This window comes from Hemitrygon akajei, chromosome 7 (assembly GCF_048418815.1).
Source record: "Hemitrygon akajei chromosome 7, sHemAka1.3, whole genome shotgun sequence".
Lineage (NCBI taxonomy): Eukaryota > Metazoa > Chordata > Chondrichthyes > Myliobatiformes > Dasyatidae > Hemitrygon > Hemitrygon akajei.
In genome coordinates, this window is record NC_133130.1 from 132,233,585 (window position 1) to 132,253,880 (window position 20,296).

The 20,296-nt window shown below is 44.6% G+C and overlaps 1 protein-coding gene across 3 annotated transcripts in view; it reads right to left on the minus strand.

Annotated features, from left to right (window-relative positions):
- Positions 1-20,296, minus strand: part of LOC140730914 (syntaxin-2-like) — a 91,526-nt gene that overhangs the window by 66,591 nt on the left and 4,639 nt on the right. For all 3 annotated transcript variants that reach the window (XM_073051960.1, XM_073051962.1, XM_073051961.1), the window contains exons 2-3: positions 13,162-13,236; positions 11,742-11,841 (exon numbers count right to left, since the gene is read on the minus strand). In XM_073051960.1, the coding sequence (XP_072908061.1) occupies positions 11,742-11,841; positions 13,162-13,236 (175 nt within the window). The remainder of the gene's footprint in view (positions 1-11,741; positions 11,842-13,161; positions 13,237-20,296) is intronic.

Genomic DNA, 20,296 nt, shown 5'->3' on the forward strand with positions numbered 1-20,296 from the left:
TATATAAACAAAGTATACTTTCAAAATAGTCTTTGAAGATGCAAACACATCTCATTTCACAGACCAGTCCCCACCCACCCGGTTTCTCCCCAGCCTGCTCAGCTGAGGAGGAGGCTTGTGCAGATTCAGGACTGAGTCAGCAAATACTCTCAGATTTCTATAGATGTAGAGTAGACAACAGTTTGACTGGTTACATCACCGTGTGGTATGGAGGGGCCACTGCACAGGATTAAAAAAAATTCATAAAGTTGCACTCTGAGCCAGCTTCATCGTGGGCACTAGCCTCTCCAGCAGAGGACACCTTCAAAGGCGAAGCATCAAAAAGGAGTCATCCATCATTAAGGACCCCCATCACCCAGGACATGCCCTCTTCTCTTTAGGGTGGAGGTACAGGAGCCTGAATACTGACAGTCAACATTTTAGGAACAACTTATTCCCCTCTGCCATCAGATTTCTAAATGGGCAAGAACCCATGTGCACGAACTCAATTTTTTCTTTCTTTCTTGCACTTATTTTATGTTTTTTTTTATATATATATATATACACACACAACACGTGTGCATATGTAGATACACACACACACAACACATGTGTGCATATGTAGATACACACACACACAACACATGTGTGCATATGTAGATACACACACACATACAACACGTGTTCTCTCCCTCTCTCTCATAGAGACCCATATCACAGTCAGCTTTATCATCACTCACATGCCATGAAATTTGTTTATTTTTGTGGCAGCAGTAAAATGCAATACATAACATTACCACAGTACTGTGCAAAGGTCTCAGGCACCCCATCTATATACTGTATGTGTGCCTCACACACAGGCTTATATACAACACAATCACAGTGGATTTAATTTGGCTTTTTTGACACTGCTCATCAGAAAAAGACGGTCGTGTCAGAGTGAAAACAGATCTCTACAAAGTGATCTAAATTGATTACAAATATAAAACACAAAATAATTGATTGTACTTAGTAGAAGCACCTTTGGCAGCAATCACAGCCTTGAGTGTGTGGATAGGTCTCCATTACCTTTGCACATCTGGACACTGCAATTTTCCCCCATTCTTCTTTACAGAACTGCTCAATCTCTGTCAGACTGCATGAGATTATGAGTGAACAGCCCTTTTCAAGCCCAGCCACAAATTCTCAATTGGACTGAGGACCAGACTCCGAATTGGCCACGCCAGGACATTAACTTTGTTGTTTCCTGGGTAGCTTTGGTTTTATGCTTGGAGTCATTATCCTACAGCATGAAGACAAAAGAACACCAACCAACTCTTCGAAAATGTTTTTGAAAAGCACAAGTCAGCAGATGTATACAAGAAAATTTCCAAGTCTTTTCCCTAGATGCAGTTCTCTTGCACACTGCATCAGGTTTTCCTCCAGGATTTCCGTGTATTTTACTGCATTCATTTTCCCCTCTACCTTCACAAGTCTTCCAGGGCCTGCAGCAGTGAAGCATCCCCACAGCATGTTGCACCACCACGCTTCACGGTAGGGATGGTGTGTTTTTGATGATGTGCGGTGCTTGGCTTATGCCAAACATAGCATTTAGTCTGATGGCCCAAAAGCTCAATTTTGGTTTCATCAAACCATAGAACCTTCTTCCAGCTGACTTCACTCTCCCACATGCCTTCTGGCAAACCCTAGACGAGATTTCATGAGTTTTTTCCCCCTAACCGTGGCTTTCCCTTTGCCACTCTCCCATAAAGCTGTGAGTAGTGAAGCACCCAGGCAACAGTTGTTGTATGTGCAGTCTCTCCCAGCTCAGCCACTGAAGCTTGTAACTCCTCCAGAGTTGTCATAGGTCTCTTGGTGGCCTCCGTCACTAGTCCCCTTCTTGCACGGACAGTCAGTTTTGGAGGATGGCCTGCTCTAGGCAGATTTACAGCTGTACCATATTCTTTCCATTTCTCGATGATTGACTTACAGTAACTATACTCCAAGAGATATTCAGGGACTTGGAAATTTTCTTGACTGCATCTCCTGACTTGTGCTTTTCAATAACCTTTTCACAGAGTTGCCTGGAGTGTTCATTTGCCAGGATACTGACTCACCAGCAGTTGGAACTTCCAGATACAGGTGTATTTTTACAAGAATCCACTGAAAGACCTTGACTCCACACGGTCATCTCCATTTAACTAATATTGTGACTTCTAAAGCCAATGGTGATTTGGTGTGTCATATTTGGGGGGGGGGGGGAATGATAAATACTTCGTATAGACACTATGTATAATATATATACAAAATAAAAAACATACATATATACACACACACACACACTTACAGTTAGTGTAACTTACAGCTTTTACTATGCATTGCTGCGTCAAAACAATAAATTTCACAGCCTCTGCCGGTGATATTAAACCTGATTCTGAGTGGAGCGACACAGCACCAAAGAGCGGAAAACTCCCAGCGGTGGGAGTTATTTATAGATCACCAAACAGGAGATCGTGTTGTAAACGAGAAGAGATGAGAGGTGCACGCAACATAGTGGTATAGTACGCGCTGCGCTTTAACCCATCAGGCCAGTCAAATTAGTGCTAACAGAGGATAAATTCCTGTAATGTATTCCTGTATTGATTTTTTGATGACTGTATTGAAGGACAAAACAGGAAACAGCTATTTCAGATCTCACATCATCAAGGGCTAATAATACCAGCGTGGATTTCAACTTCCTCAATTTGAACTGGAACTGTTTCAGCATGAAAGGCTCACTGGGGTGGGGAGGAGGTGTGGAGTTTCTAAAAAGAAATACTGTCTAATTCTGGATTAGAGAACCTTTTTTTTTAATGAGGAGAGGTTGCGTGAGCTATGGCTTTTCTCTTTGGAGCGAAGGAGGATGAGAGGTGACTCAATCGAGTTTACAAGATGTAGAAGAGGAGGGCGCCTAGTAGCATTACGGTTAACACGACACTATCATAGCTCAGGGTGTCAGAGTTTGGAGTTCATTTCCAAGCTCATCCGTAAAGAGTCTATGTCCTCCCCATGGAACACATGGGTTTCCTCTGGCTGCTCCTGTTTCCTCACAGTCCAAAGATGTACTGGTTAGTAGGTAAATTGTCCCGTGATTAGATATTAAGACATAAGATATCGGAGCAGAACTAGGCCATTTAGTCCATCGAGTCTGCTCTGCCATTATGGCTGATCCATTTTCCCTCTCAGCCCCAATCTCCTGTCTTCTCCCCATATCCCTTCATGCCTTGACTAATCCCTCTCCCAGTTTCACCGATCACCTACCACCTTGTACTACTTCCTCCCCTCCCCCATCTTCTTACTCTGACTTGTCTTTTTTTTTCCAGTCCTCATGAAGGGTCTCAGCCCGAAACGTCAACTGTTGACTCTTTTCCATAGATACTGCCTGGCTTACTGAGTTCCTCCAGCATTTTGTGTGTGTTGCTTGGATTTCTAGCATCTGCATATTTTCTCGTGTTTGTAATCAAGAACCCATCAATCTCTGCCTTAAATATACCCAATGACTTGACTTCCATAGCCGCCTATGCCAATTCCAGATTCACCAATCTAGTTAAAGAAATTCCTCCTCATCTCTGTTCTAAATGGACATCCATCTATTCTGAAGCTGTGAGCTCTGGTTTTAAGACTCCCCACCATAGGAAATATCCTCTCCACATCCACTCTATCAAGGCCTTTCAACATTCGCTAGGTTTCAATAAGGTCACCCCTCATTCTTCTGAATTCCAGTGAATACAGGCCCAGAGCCATCAAACACTCATATGATAAGCCTTTCAACCGCGGAATCATTTTTGTGAACCTCCTTTGAACCGTCTCCAAAATCAGTACACCCTTTCTTAGATAAGGGGCCCAAAACCACTCATAACACTCCATGAGGGCTAACTAGTGCTTTATAAAGCCTCGACATTACATCCTTGCTTTTATGTTCTAGTTCCCTCAAAATTAGTGCTAACATTACATTTGCCTTCCTCACCACCAACTTAACCTGCAAATTAACCTTTAGGGAATCCTGCACAAGGGCTCCCAAGTCCCTTTGCACCTCGGATTTGTGAATTTTCTCTCCAGGCTAGAGTTAAGTTGAGGGTTGCTGGGTGGCACTATGCCAAGTGTAGCGTCGAGGCAGATACATTAGCTGCATTTAATTACACAGGCACACGGATGATAGAAAAATGGAGGGCTGTGGGGGGGGGGGAAGAAGGGTCATACTGATCTTGGAGAAGGTAAGAAGGTAACACTGTGGGCCAAAGGGCCCACACTATTCTATGTTCAAGCACATTTGAGCTATAAGTAGACAATTACATTGAAGAAGCTGGACTGGAATTTATCGCTGGAGCACAGCCAGGCAAGTTGATGAATTGTCACTGGGAGATTATTTCAGAGGTAGCAGTCGCAGCTTTAAATCTCAAAGCTAGTTATGGAGAAAGGCAAAGATGGTCTAGAAATTAAGGCTCTGGATTGGCCAATTTCAGTACGTTTAGACTTGACTGTGCAAAAGCAAGATGGAAGCAGAGCTACTTGGTCACTGTAGCTCACCTCCCAGTACAGGTGAGTAACAGGATAACCAAGTTCAAGTTAAAAAGGAAAACTTCACACATTTGCCCCATCATTTAAATGTTCCCACAACCAATGGACTCACTTTCAAGGATTCTTCATCTCATGTTCTCAGTATTTACCGATTATTTATCATTATTATTTCTTTCTTTGGGTATTGGCACAATTTGTGGTCTTCTGCACACCGGTTCAACACAGAAGTTGGAGCGGTCTTTCATTGATTCTGTGGTTTTTGGATTTATTGAGTATGCCCGCAAGAAAATTAACTTCGGGGTTGTATATGGTGACATACACAGCATGCTTTGAAGGGTTAATGGCAACTCCTTTGCTTGCATTTTTGGAAATAGCTCTATTTCCACCATTAATATCTTTATTTTTCCCTTTCAGGATTCTTTTGAAGACCCTGACCTGGAGTTACATGCAGGCTTCGGTTGTTTGCAGGAACGGGACCCGCTCTTGGGGTTCCACGGCTGGCCATTATTCAACACGGTTTGGCTTGAGAGTTTCGATCGTGTTCGGAAGCCTAAGATCTCAGGGCTCTGGAGACGGGTGGGTCGAGGGTTGGTGTCACGGCAGGAGACTCGTGTGTTGTTAGGGAGGCTGGAAAATCTTTCACTGTGGGCCCGAAGACCCGAGGTCTTTGTGATCTTCGGACACAGAGTTTAAAAAAAAGCGATGAAACGGACTTTTAACATCGTAAACCAGCGGGTTGTTGTTATGTCTCCCGCTTGCTGTGAAAATGGGGGACACCTCCCTCTCCCCTGCCAGGGAGAGAGAGAACCTGTGGCTTGTCAAATGTCGGATGAAATGAGAAGCCTTTGGGGTAACTTTGGTCTGTGTCTTTGCTATTGCTTAGCACATGCTTGGGGTCGGTGACAGTACCGATGTGCCTGTTTTTTGCTGGTTGGGGAGGGGGGATTGTTGCTTGCTACCGCTTACACGCAGGAGGGGGGAGTTGGGGGGACTTTGGGGTTCTCACGTTTAACTGTCATTTATTCTTTGGGGCACTTCTGTTCTTGTGGATGTTTGCGAAGAGAAAGCATTTCAGGATGTATATTGTATACATTTCTCGGACATTAAATTGGACCTTTGAACCTCTGTATGTACTTTAATAATAAAATTTACTCTGAAGTTTGTCTATTTTGTAACACAGACACCACTTCCAGGCTATGGCATGCACACACTCCATGCACACCTCACTCACACAGTACGAGGACCTGCAACTGTCTGTACACTCAGCTCCAAATCCAAACTCAGCTGGTGCTCTGGAGAAAGGAACCTGTGCACTAACAACCACATGGCCAGATTCTGTGTTAACTCCTTCTACATACAGAGGTCCCTAGCTTTTTTTAATGCCATGAACCAATAGCATTCAGCAAGGGGTCCGGGGACCACAGCTTGGTAAACCCTGATTTGCATATGATACCACTATAGTGGATCATATATCAAATAACAATGAATCAGAGACCAGGAAAGAGATAGCGAGCTTAGTGACACATTGAGCATAAAGGTTGTCATCGTGACAATGTCATGAAAACAAGAGCTGGTCATTGACTTCAGAAAGGGGGAGGTGAATGTGCTCAGGTCTACAACTGAGGTCAAGAAGATTAAGAACTTCATGCTCATTGCTATGAACATCACCAATAACCTACCCTTGTCCAACTACATAGACACCACAGTCAAGGCTCACCAATGCCTCTACCTCCTCAGGTAATCTCTAAAGTAACTTGGTACGCCTCCTTCGATTCTCACCAATTTTTAAATCGATGCACTACAGAAAGTTTGGGGTGGCAAGGTGGAGATATGTCTCTACCAAATGAGGTGAAAGGTGCTCCTTCCCTCTGCTAGCCTGCAGGTCACCCTTGGGCAAGGTGTAGCACCTGCTTAGCTCCCCCAGCGATCAGGGTGACGTGAAGCTATGGGAGCAGGTGATGGATGGTCATACGAGTAGCCGGTGCATATCACAAGTCCTGGTTATGCAACCACTGACACCAGGCAGACAATCTCTGAAGAGTATTGATAATGGTTGGGGTCACCATCTTATAAAGACACTGCCCAGAAGAAGGCAATGGCAAACCACTTCTGTGGAAAGATCTGCCAAGAACAATCATGATCATGGAAAGACCACGATCACGTAACAAAAATGAACTACAGAAAGCAACCTATTCAGATGCATCAAGGCTTGGTACAGTAACTGCTCTGCTTGAGACAGCAAGAAACCACAGAGAGTTGTGTCCAGCACATTTTGGAAACCAGCCTGCCTTCCATGGACACCACGAAAGATGGCGCTAGCGAACAACACAACCAATGGTGACATCCTGCAGAGTGTTCATGAAAATACTTTTACTTCTTTCAAAGGTAATTCTGCAACTATTGGGACCAGTGATCTACATTTTGATGGTGTGTTCTCAGGCCAATTAAACTTGCGCCTTGCTGAATCTGAGGGGCTTCGGTGAAGTTTCAGGAGGTATGTACCATCTGGAGGCTAAGAAGCTTGCAGATGGGTTGCAAGCTCATGATCAACACCATTTCTTGCCAATTAAAGTGTCAAGGAAGACTGAAATCAATGGGGATGAGAGTGGAAGCTGAGCAAGGATTCAGCGCCGTCTGCCTGCGAATGACAGGTCTCTCTCTCTCATTGATCCTGGTGGAAGGTCCCTACCTTCTACTGGTCTCTCTCTCCTTGCTTGCTGCTCCAGGAGGGAAGTGCCTACGTTCGATTGGTCTCTACCCCTTGCTTGCTGCTCCAGGAGGGAAGTGCCTACGTTCGATTGGTCTCTCCCTCTCGCTTGCTGCTCCAGGAGGGAAGTGCCTACGTTCGATTGGTCTCTCCCTCTCGCTTGCTGCTCCAGGAGGGAAGTGCCTACGTTCGATTGGTCTCTCCCTCTCGCTTGCTGCTCCAGGTGGGAAGTGCCTACGTTCGATTGGTCTCTCCCTCTCGCTTGCTGCTCCAGGAGGAAAGTGCCTACATTCGATTGGTCTCTCCCTCTCGCTTGCTGCTCCAGGAGGGAAGTGCCTACGTTCGATTGGTCTCTCCCCCTTGCTTGCTGCTCCAGGAGGGAAGTGCCTACGTTCGATTGGTCTCTCCCTCTCGCTTACTGCTCCAGGAGGGAAGTGCCTACGTTCGATTGGTCTCTCCCTCTCGCTTGCTGCTCCAGGAGGGAAGTGCCTACGTTCGATTGGTCTCTCCCTCTCGCTTGCTGCTCCAGGAGGAAAGTGCCTACGTTCGATTGGTCTCTCCCTCTCGCTTGCTGCTCCAGGAGGGAAGTGCCTACGTTCGATTGGTCTCTCCCCCTTGCTTGCTGCTCCAGGAGGGAAGTGCCTACGTTCGATTGGTCTCTCCCCCTTGCTTGCTGCTCCAGGAGGGAAGTGCCTACGTTCGATTGGTCTCTCCCCCTTGCTTGCTGCTCCAGGAGGGAAGTGCCTACGTTCGATTGGTCTCTCCCCCTTGCTTGCTGCTCCAGGAGGGAAGTGCCTACATTCGATTGGTCTCTCCCCCTTGCTTGCTGCTCCAGGAGGGAAGTGCCTACATTCGATTGGTCTCTCCCTCTCGCTTGCTGCTCCAGGAGGAAGGTGCCTCAAGCTTGATTGGTCTCTCCCTCTCACTCAGTACTGCCGGAGGATGGTGTGGAAGTGATGGGCAAGCTTTAATCACCACGGACTTCAGATTGGATTCTGTAGTTCACGTTATGTGTTTCTGGTTTCTCCTTTCGTGTTGCTATTTTGTAGCAATTCTGATTGGGCAGACCGGCTCTGCGGCCTGCGGTCAACAAGTGACACCCTAGATTGAATTGAACTGAAACTGAACATTCATGGACTGTTCCATTAACTTTGTGGTTTGATGTTTTATATTCTGCGTTTTTCACATTTTTTTTGTTGTTCCCGTGATTTGTTTTTTTTTGTGCGTGCTGGGTGTTTGATGGCTTCCTTTGAATGGGTACCATGCTTTTTTTTTGTTTCATGGCTGTCTGTGGGAAGACAAATCTCTGGGTTGTATACTACATAGATATTTTGATAATAAATGCATTTTGACTTTAATATGAAGCAAATTACAATGTTGAAAGACAAAAGCTCTTTTAATGCCAAGAGTTCAAGGCAAAATGCCATTCACAATTTCCGAGTGAAAACTCAGCTGAAGCTTGAGAGTTCTGTTTGTAGACGCGAGGATTTCATAGTTACTGTTATGTGTAAATTGATCCGCAGTGTGTCAGATTTTTTTAAGGTTGTCTATACTTCTCAATAACATAATCAGAGATGCTACACATCCCAGACATTCTCTCTTCTCCTCCCTCCCACGGGACAGAAAATACAGAAGCCTGAAACCATGAACAGCTTCGATCCTGGTTATCAGACGCTCATACGAAAAGGTGGAGTTTTGATCTTACAAACGACTTCATTACAACCTTGCACCTTATTACCTGCACTTTCACAGAAACACTTTATTCTGCACTGTATTGTTTTTCCTTGTACGACATAACACAGTGGCGTGAAGAAATTATAAGACACAGGAGCAGAATTAGTTTGAGGAAATTGGGTGCCCAGCAGGAAATCCTACTTTTTGTGGTGGATGGAGGGAGGTGCTTAGTGAAGTGGACTCCCAATCTGCGTTAGGTTCCCCTTTACTCCATCTGCCACAAAAAGCGGGACTTCCTGGTGGCCACTCATTTCAATTCTACTTCCCATTCCCACATGCCAGCCCTCCTCTCCTTCACCATTCATATTTCCCTCTCTGACTTTATCACACTACCTTCCCGTCACCTCTCTCTGGTACTCCTCCCTCTTCCCTTTCTTCCATGGTCTTCTGTCCCCTATCAGATTCCTCATCCTCCAGCTCATCTCTTTTACCAATCGACTTCCCAGCTCTTTACTTCACCCCTCCCCCTCCTAGTTTCACCTATCACCTTGTACTTCTCTCTCCCCTCCCCCACCTTACTCTGACTTCTCATCTACTTTTCCCCATACTGATGAAAGGTCTCGGCCAAAACAGTTGACTGTTTATTCTTTTCCATAGATGCTGCCTGACCTCCTGAGCTCCCTCAGCATATTGTTTGCATTGCTCTAAATTTCCAGCATCTGCACCTCTTGTGTCTAATCAAAAGCCTAGTAAAACTATAAGACAAAGGAACAGAATTAGGCCATTCAGCCCATCTGTATGGATTGCATGCAGATGATTTTCACTGTACCTGGGTACATGTGACAACAATAAACCAACTTACCGGTGATTAATTCATCACATTATATTCTCTGGACAATCTACACTCTCTGCTTTGCCTGAACAGAGTGCCTGGGTACGTGAACAGCTCCTCAGTTCATGAACAGACAGAACGCGGACGGGTGCAGTCACAGCCGCCAGTGGTGTTCTTCCATTCACTTTGACTACTCCTGATCTGTACTTTAATCCTACCTATCTGCCTTTGTTCCACAGGGGCGGCACAGTAGTGTAAGACTATTCCCACGCTAGGACACTGCCTCGAAGTTGCCCAGCAAATTGAAGGGGTGCTTACAGCGGCGTATGATGTGTTGGCCTTCACTTGTTGGGGGATTGAGTTCAAAAGCTGTGAAGTAATCTTGCCACTCCATAAAACCCTCGTTAGACCACACTTGGAGTATTGTGTTCAGTTCTGGTTGCCCTCGTTATAGGAAGGATGTGGAAGCTTTCGAGACGGTGCAGAGGAGATTCACCAGGATGCTGCCTGGATTAGAGAGGCTGCAGAGGAGATTTACCAGGATGGTGCCTGGATTAGAGAGGGTGCAGAGGAGATTCACCAGGATGCTGCCTGGATTAGAGAGGGTGCAGAGGAGATTCACCAGGATGCTGCCTGGATTAGAGAGGGTGCAGAGGAGATTCACCAGGATGCTGCCTGGATTGGAGAGGGTGCAGAGGAGATTCACCAGGATGCTGCCTGGATTAGAGAGGGTGCAGAGGAGATTCACCAGGATGCTGCCTGGATTAGAGAGGGTGCAGAGGAGATTCACCAGGATGCTGCCTGGATTAGAGAGGGTGCAGAGGAGATTCACCAGGATGCTGCCTGGATTAGAGAGGGTGCAGAGGGAGATTTACCAGGATGCTGCCTGGATTAGCGAGGGTGCAGAGGAGATTCACCAGGATGCTGCCTGGATTAGCGAGCATGCCCTCTGAGGATAGGTTGAGTGAGCTGGGGTTTTCCCTTTGAAGCGAAGGAGGATGAGAGGTGACTTGACGTAGATATACAGGATGTAAGAGGCATAGATCAAGTGGACAGCCAGGGACTTTTCCAGCCAACTGGAAATTGCTAATACCAGAGTGCAAAGTATTTGGGGATGTAAGAGGTGGGAGGGGAGTGGTGGGGGCATGGCCTACTGGCTCCTTCCTTTCCTGTCCTGATGGAGGGTCTCGGCCCAAAGCACCAACTGCTTGTGCCTTTAACAGAAATTAGTTCTGTCATTGAAGTACAGATTTGCATTGCAGTGTGAAATTATCACTAAGATAGAGCAGTGGATTAAATAGTTTTCTGGTAAATAAATGAGGGTGGAAAGCACTGTCTGATATGAAGCTGTTGATTCAAGGGCTTTGAGCTGAGAATTCTTGTGGTGCATGTGAGCTCAATTTCCACATTTAAGAGAAGTCTGGATAGGTCCATGGATGGTAAGGGTATGGAGGGCCATGGTCCCAGTGCAGATCGATGGGAGTAGACAGTGCAAATGGTTCAGCATGAACAAGATAGATGGGCTGAAGGGTCTTTCTCTGTGCTGTACTTTTCTATGACTTATGACTAATACTTGTTTCGAGTGTTTTCATGAACACTATCAACTTGGAGATGAAATTCCACCTAACGAGTAAAGTGAAATAATTAGTAATAAACACAGGAGAGTCTGCAGATGCTGGAACTCCAGAGCAACACACACAAACTGCTGGAGCAACTCAGGAGGTCAGGCTGCATCTATGGAGGGGAATAAACAGCTGATGCTTTGGGCCGAGACCCGCTGTTAGAAATGGTAAGTTTATTTTAAAGCAGAGAGTGGAGGTGAGTGTGTGACAGTGAGCAGATGATATTGCCTTCTGAATTATGGGAAGGAACTGGTTAAACGCCTTCAGCACCCTTGCTAATTCCAAACAGATTTTCACTGCTCTGGCTTCCAGCACACATGACATCAGTGTTAATCTCCAAGCAGAACTTTAGTACAACATTTGCTCTTAACCATTTCAGGCCGATACTCACTGCCATCAGGGTTGGGCGCTGATAGGATGATGCTATGCTTCTTCTTCACTTCTTCCACGCTGTCAGAGATGCGATCGATATATCCTCGGATCTCCTCAACCTGCAAAATCAACCCAGCCTCTAATTACAGACTGCGCTCCTGTGTAAAGCAAAGAGCACAGAGTAGCAGAAACAACTCGACTGCATGTTCATGCATGGTTCCTCTCAGCTACCTTTCTACTATTGAGGCTCTGTCATAAACACATGAAATTCTGCAGCTGCTGGAAATCCGGAGCAACACACACAAAATCCCGGAGGAACTCAGTAGGTCAGGGAGCATCTATTAGGAATAAACAGTCAATGTTTCAGGGCCAAGACCTTTAATCAGGATCTACACAAGAGATTCTGCAGATGGTGGAAATTCAGAGCAACACACACAAAATACTGGAGGAACTCAGCAGGTCAGACAGCATCCATGGAGATGAATAAAGAATCGATGTTTTGGAACCCAGACACCTCTTTAGGACTGGAAAGGAAGGGGGCAAAAGCCAGACTGTGAAGTTGGGAGGGGAGTAGAGAGGGAGGGTTTGGTTTTCCAGCTGTAGCACCTTCCTTTCCAATCCTGATTAAGCGTCTTGGCCCGAAACCTCAACTGTTTATCCCCTCCAACAGAAATTAGTTCTGTCATTGAAGTACAAATTTACATTGCAGTTTGAAAGCATCACTAAGATGTATAAGCAGTCGATAAATTAGTTTTCTGGAAAATAAATAAGATGGTGGAGAGCACAATCGGATATGAAGCAGCTGATTCATGGGCTTTGCGCTGCTAATGTCTCCAGTATTTCCATCCACAGTAATTCCACTTATTGAGTAAACCAAAATAATTAGTAATAAACATGAGATTCTGCAGATGCTGGAAATCAATAAACAGTCAACGTTTCGGGCCAAGACCCTTCATCAGGAATGGAAAGGAAAGGGAAAGATGTCAGATTAAGGTGATGGAGCGGGGAGAGGGAGGACTAGCTGGAAGGTGACTGGCAAAGCCAGGTGGGTGGATGAAACAAGAAGCCGGGAGGTGACAAGTGAAAAATGTAAAGGGCTGGTGAAAAAGAAATCTGATTGGAGAGGAGAGTGGACCATGGGAGAAAGGGAAGGGGGGCACCAGGGAGAAGTGATGAGCAGGTGAGGGGAAGGCCAGAGTGGGGAAATGAAGAGAAAAGGGAAAGGGAAAAAAAAAACCACTGGAGGTTGAAAAATTAATGTTCATGTCATCTGGTTAGCGGTTACGTAGACAGAATATGAGGTGTTGCTCCTCCTGGCAGAAGAGGAGGCCATGGACCGACATGTCGGAACAGGAGTGAGGGTAGTAATTAAAATGGTTTATCACTGTATCTGGTACATAGGACGATAATGCAGCAACTTCTGATTACCAACTACCTACCTGCTGGAAGAAGTCATCCATAAAGTGATCTTTCTCCACAGTAATCGTCACTTCATCTTCAAAGTTTTCTTTGTGCTAGATAGACAAACAAAAAAAATAACCAAACGATTGATGCAAATTCTCAAAGAGCCATGGCAGCATATACTTTCTAGCTCAATTTGATTTATCTTCAGCTAGTTCATCGTTGGGCTTCTAAGAGAGTTCTCCATCAGTCGGAGGCGACCATGGATGTTGAATCCCGGCTGTCTGTATGCAAGCCAGGGCAGTACTATACGGAGAGCAAGTTGTTGCCCATGTAGCAGGCTCCCCCTCTCTATGCAGCTGAAACAGCAGGGACCAATACAATCTGACATCAGCTGCGTCAGCATTGAACTCAACATAGGACTGTCTTAGCTCAGGATTTTTCCTTGGGATTTACTTCCATGAGTTGGACTTCTAAATTTAACCAAAATTTGAATCAAAGATGGTGATGAATCAGCATATAGGAGGGAGGCTGAAAATCTAGCTGAGTCATGCCATAGCAACCACCTCTCACTCAATGTCAGCAAGACCAAAGAACTGATTACTGACTTCAGTAGAAGGAAACCAGAGGTCATGAGTCAGTCCTCAGTGGAGGATAAAAGGTGGAGAGGGTTAATAATGTTAAGTTCCTATGTGTTATTATTTTGGAGGGCTTGTCCTGGCACAGCACGCAAGTGCAACTATGAAGAAAGTACGGCAGCTCTTCCAATTCTAGGAGTTTGTGGAGATTTGGCATGACATCTAAAACTTTTACAAACTTCTACACGTGTGGTGGAGAGTATATTGACTGGCTGCATCACAGCCTGGTATAGAAACACCAATGCCCTTGAGCAGAAAATCCTACAAAAAGTAGTGGATATAGCCCAGTGCATCTCAGGTAAAACCCTCCCCACCATTGAGAACATCTACATGAAACACCATCGCAAGAAAGCGGCATCCATCATCAGAGATCTCCAGCACCCAGGACATGCTCTCTTCTCGCTGTTACCACCAGGAAAGTGGTGCAGAAGCCTCAGGTTTTACTCCACCAGGTTCAGGAACAGTTATCATCCCTCAACCATCTTGAACCAGAGGGGATAACTTCACTTGCCCCATCATTGAAATGTTCTCACAACCTATGCACTCACTTTCAAGGACTCTTCATCTCATGATCTTAATATTTATTATGACTATTTTTTTTTCTGTATTTGCACAGTTTGTTGTCTTCTGCACTTTGGTTAAACACCACTCCACTCCCTTTGCAATTTTTGCTAATTTCTTTCTCAATTCCGGCTAAAACATTGTTTACATTTACATTATTTATTATTATATTGTAATTTGCCCTTTACTGTGCCTATTGTCTTGTTTATTAATTATTGTTCTGTCTCGCACTGTTTTGTGCATTTTGTGTAGTCCCGTGTAGGTCTGAAGTCTAAAGTAGTTTTGTGTTGTTTCATGTAGCACCATGTTCCTGAAGAACGTTGTTTCGTTTTTACTGTGTACTGTACCAGCAGTTAGGGTTGAAATGACAATAAAAGTGACTTGACTTGAAGTCGAGTAATCTTATATTGATTCTGTTATGGTTATTATTCTATAGATTTATTGACTATGCCCACAAGAAAATGAATACATGTACTTTGATAATAAGTTTAATTTGTAATTTGAAAATCTTAACGGCCATCTTAATTGAATTTTACAGAAGCATTGGACCAGAAGACCCTGCAACAGCTGAGAGGATCATAGGGGTCTCCCTACCATCAGGGCCATTTATCCGGAGCTTTGCGTATACGAGACCTTTAGTATTATCAAGGATCCCACCCATCCGTCCAGCATCCTCTGACTTTCTACCATCGGGCAGGAGACACCAATGTATAAAAACAAAAACTGTCAGGATGGGAAACAGCTGCTTCCCTCGGGCCATTAGGCTTCTGAACTCCCTGTCACATCACATTCAGTGTCACTGGTCAATCTCACAAAATGCTGGTAGAACACAGCAGGCCAGGCAGCATCTATAGGGAGAAGCGCTGTCGATGCTTCGGGCCGAGACCCTTCGTCACTCGGCCCGAAGCATCGACAGCGATTCTCCCTATAGATGCTGCCTGGCCTGCTGTGTTCCACCAGCATTTTGTGTGTGTTGCTGTTTGAATTTCCAGCATCTGCAGATTCACTCGTGTTTGCTCACTGATTAATCTGTTTTGTACCTGACAATGTTTAATTTCTGCACTCTAGTTTGTTATTTGTGTGTGATTCATCTGTAGATTTTACCCTTACCCTTATCATGTGTTGTGTACTACTGTGCTTTACATCCTGGTTTGGAGAAGCGTTCTCTCATTTCTATATACATTATAAGGTTATATACATGTATATAGTTAGATGACAGGAAACTTCACTTGAACCTGAACTTGTTACCTTGTACAACACTACTTTAGCTCTATTCCTCACCACTTCACCAGAGCTTCGCAAGACCTTCCAGCACTACCTCAGGTGTGTTGGCTCTTAACACAAATTATATATCAGTGATAATTTATCCAATTCTGAAGCTTAATCAGTTGGTGCAAAACAATTTTCCAAAACAGGACTTGGACAACGTGGCGTGGGTCCCAGCACGACAGTTAGTGATGAAGCAGCATTTAGGAGAGAGTTTGAAAATCTGATTGCTGCCACAACAGCCACCATTCACTCAATGTCAGAGCTGATTATTGATCACAGGAAGAAGATACAGGAGGTCCATGAGCCAGTCCTCATCAGGGGATCGGAGGTGGAGGGGGTCAGCAACTTTAAATTCTTCAGCATCATCATTTCAGAAGATCTGTCCTGGGAACCAGCACACAAGTGCCTTTACAGAGAAGGCATAGCAACCCCTCTACTTTCCCAGAAGTTTGTGCAGATTTGGTGTGTCAGCTAAAACTTCGACAAACTTATACAGATGTATGGTTGTATCATGGCCTGGTATGAAAACACCAATGTACTTGAAGGGGGAAATCCTACAAAAAGTAATGGATACAGCCCACCCCATCATTGAGCACATCTCCATGGAACATTGTCACAGGAAAGCAGCATCCATCATCGGGGACCCCCATCGCCCATGACGTGCTCTCTTCTCGCTGCTGCCATCAGGGAGGTGGTACAGAAGCCTCAGGACTCACACCACCAGTTTCAAGAACAGTTATTTCCCGTCAACTATCAGGTTCTTGAACCAGCATGGATAACTTCACTAACCTCAACTGTGAACTGATTCTACAGCCTATAGACTCACTGTCAAAGCTCTACAACTCACGTTCTCGATATTATTCATTTAATTAGCATTTACACAGTTTATCTTCTTTTGCACTTTGGTTGCTAGTTAGACTTCGTAGTTTTTCATTGGTTCTGTGGATTTCTTTGTTTTACTACAAACTCCTGCAAGAAAATGAATCTCACATTTGTCTGTCATATCAGACGATGTGTGGGAGAGGTTTTAAAGTGGAAAGGCTGGGGTCTGCCTTGGTTGTAGAGGATGACCATGATATCTTCGGTGCCCTGTCACACCCTTCTCTCTCCACAGAGCATCGTAGAACCACTTTCTCAGGTAGTGGAACTCACTGTAGATCCACTACCTGAGCTGGAGCTGACTTCGCATTTTAGTACAGGCATGTCCCTATCTCACCAGGGCATGAAGCCTGCCAGTTACCCTCCCCTCGTTTAGCATTGTATATGGTAACATAGACATATTTCCATCATAAATTTACTTTGAATTTTGAATACTGTAGATCATTGATTCACTGAAAGCTTGCTTGAAGCCAGAACGGAAAACCAGAAACACATCTGATGGTTGGCCGGGAGTATCTAAAGGCACTAGCCAACAGTCACAAGGATTCTTTGGGTGCCAGACTGGAGAATGATGAGCAATTCAATAAACTTCATCTTGAACTCATAGTGGGAAGTCCGCTGGGATGCCTTGTCAGAAGCAGCTCCACCCCTGGCCCCAATACAGGTCCACAAACATTCATACTTCCCTGAACTATCTGACAGCTTTGTGGGTCGAGGCTACAGGAAATTAAATTCAAAGAAATTTAGAATTTTTTTCCAAAGAGAAAAATTTTCTCTTAAAATTTCTTAAAAAAAGACATTTTCAAAGAGTGAAAACAAGGTGGAAGCCAACAGCTTTTTGTAGTTTGAATGTTACACTGCGCTCTTTATTCAACACTTAGAAGCTCGTCTGATCTTATCACTAACTTTCTCCACCCAGCTGCTTCTCACTGTTATTGTCAGTGTTAGCAGAGTGGCCTGAACCAGTGCCAAGAACAACACGAAGGTCCAATTCACAAAACACCACGGCATGCACCAAGTGCAAATCCACAATACTGCACATTTCAGAAACACCGACAACTTCAATATTTCCTCTAGATTAGTCCAAGCTGCATTGAAAAGTTGTAGATTTTTCTGTTGTTTGCTATGGAGCGTTTAGATACAGGACAAGTGGTGCAGTATTAACATTTTCCCTCAACTGCACCCGATGTTCTGTACGGTCCACAGTATCAGAATCAGGTTTATTATCACTGACATATCACTAATTTTGTTGTCTTGCTGCAGCAGTACAGTGCGAGACAGTTTTCACCGAGCTTGGCAATTAGATGGTGACGTTTCATCACCAGTCAAGGTGACATCCTCAGTGCGCAGTTGTTGGTGTCTCTCTGGGAGCACCTGCATTTATACAGGCCCCCATTTGCTTGGAATCTAACTCCGTAAACAAACGTACTGAAACAGTCGCCAACTACGAACCCCTAAGAGCCAAAGAAATGTGAACCAACAGAATTGAAAGGTCAACTGAAGGGGTAGCTAATCAGGACCGAGGCAAGGGAGACACCAACAACGGTGAACACCAAACATCAAATCATCAACCTGAGCTACCAATCTTCACCAGCATCCTAAACACAATAAATTAGTATACAAGTTACAATTAAGAAATATATTAAAAATAGTTTAAAAACAGATCATGGTGAGGCAGCATTCATGAACTGTTTCGATGGCGGAACAGAAGAAACTGTTCCTAAATCATTGAATCCAAGTCTTCAGGCTCTTGTACCTCCTCCTTGATCATAGCAATGTGAAGAGGACATGTCCTGGGTGATGGACACTGTCTTTTTGAGTCATTGCTTCTTGAAGATGTTCAGGAAGCTGGGGAAGTATTGGGCCCAAGTTAGATTCTCAGAGATACTGACACCCAGGAACTTGAAACGGTGGTGAAGACACAGTAGTGAAGCATGCATGTGGCATGCTTGCCTTCATACAGCAGGGCTCAGAATCAGCTTCAATATCACTGCCATATATTGTGAAATTTGCTGTTTTTTGCAGTAACAGTACAGTGCAATACATAAAAATAAAAACTATAAATTACAATAAGTATATATAAAAATTAAATTAAAGCAAAAACAGAGCAAAACATTAAAAATGTGCAGTAAATTTAGAACAGCAGCAGTGAGAAGAGAGCAGCCCTGGGTGGTGGACATCCCTGATGGATGCTGCTTTCCTACGACAATGCTCCATGTAGATGTTCTCGAGGTGGGAAGGACTGTGATAGACTGAGTCAGATCCACCACTTTCTGAAGGAATCTTCTACCTCTCTGATTTACCTTCTAGCTCGCTCAAGAACATTGAATACCTGTTTCAAGGTTTTTTTTCTAAATCCTGCACCAAAGGGTCGTCTCTCAGGGCAACCTGACATCAAAGTGACATGATTGGCGAGTCCTGAGGTCAAAGTCCAGTGGTTAAAGACCAAAGGCATCAAGTCCAGAAGCTGAAGGCCTAATCTCTGCAGGCTTGGGGCCAGGGACTCCAGCGTGGTCTGTGTTGTGGTTGGAGCGGTGGGTGGGTGGGTGCACGCACACACACACGCGCAGGGGTAAAGGGACTTGGTCAACTGCTGTTGCTTGTGTTGTTCTACTGAGCATTGTGGACATGCTATGTTAGCACTGAAATGCATGGTGACACTTGTAGGCTGCCCCAGCACATCTTTAGGCTACTTATTAACACAAAAAACACATTTCACTGTATGGCTCAATATATCAAAAGACCGTAAGACACTGAAGCAGAATTAGGCCATTTGTTCCTTTGAGTCTGCTCTGCCATTCAATCATGGCTGATTTATTATCCCTCTCAACCCTATTCTTCTATTTTCTCCCTGTAACCTTTGACTCCCTGACTATAAACAGCACATCAACCTCCATTTAAGTATACCCAAAGACTTGGCCTCCACAGCCACATGTGGCAACAAATTCCACAGACTCACCGCTCTATGGCTAAAGAAATTCCTCAACTCTGTTCTAAATGGACATCCCTCTATTCTGAGACTGTGTCTTCTGGTCCAAGACTCCCCCACCACAGGAAACATTCTCTTCACATTCACTCTATCCAGGCCTTTCAATAAGAGATAGCTTTCAATGAGATCTCCTCTCATTCTTCTAAACTCCAGTAAGCACAGGCTCAGAGTCATCAAACGCTCCTCATATATTAAACATGATAAATGAATTTAATCTGAACCCAAGCTTCTGGACTCCCTGCCTGATGACACTTCCCCAGGGAGCTATACTGTATCAAAGTCTTTTTTTTTCTTATATTTATTTACAGATACAGCATGGTGGAGAGCATATTGACTGTCTGAATCGCAACAATGCCCTTGAACGGAAAATCCTACAAAAAGTACTGGGTAAGGTCCAGTCCATCGAGGGTAAATCTCTCACTACCATCGAGCACATGTACATGAAACGCTGTCACAGGAAAGCAGCATCCATCATCAGGGACCCCCACCACCCAGGACATGCTCTCTTCTCACTGCTGCCATCAAGAAGAATGTACAGGAGTCCCAGGATTCTCACCACCCGGTTCAGGATCAGCTACTACCCTTCAACTGTCAGGCTCCTGAACCAGAGGGGATAACTCACTCGCCCATCACAGAACTGCTCCCACTTCCAATGGAGTCACTTTCAAGGACTCTTCATCTCATGTTCATGATATTTATTACTTATTTTCTTTTGTATTTGCACAGTTTGTTGTCTTTGGCACACTGGTTGTTGCCCTGTTGGGTGCAATCTTTCATTGATTCTATGATGGTTAATGGATTTAATGAGTATGCTTGCAAAAAATGTATCTCAGGGTT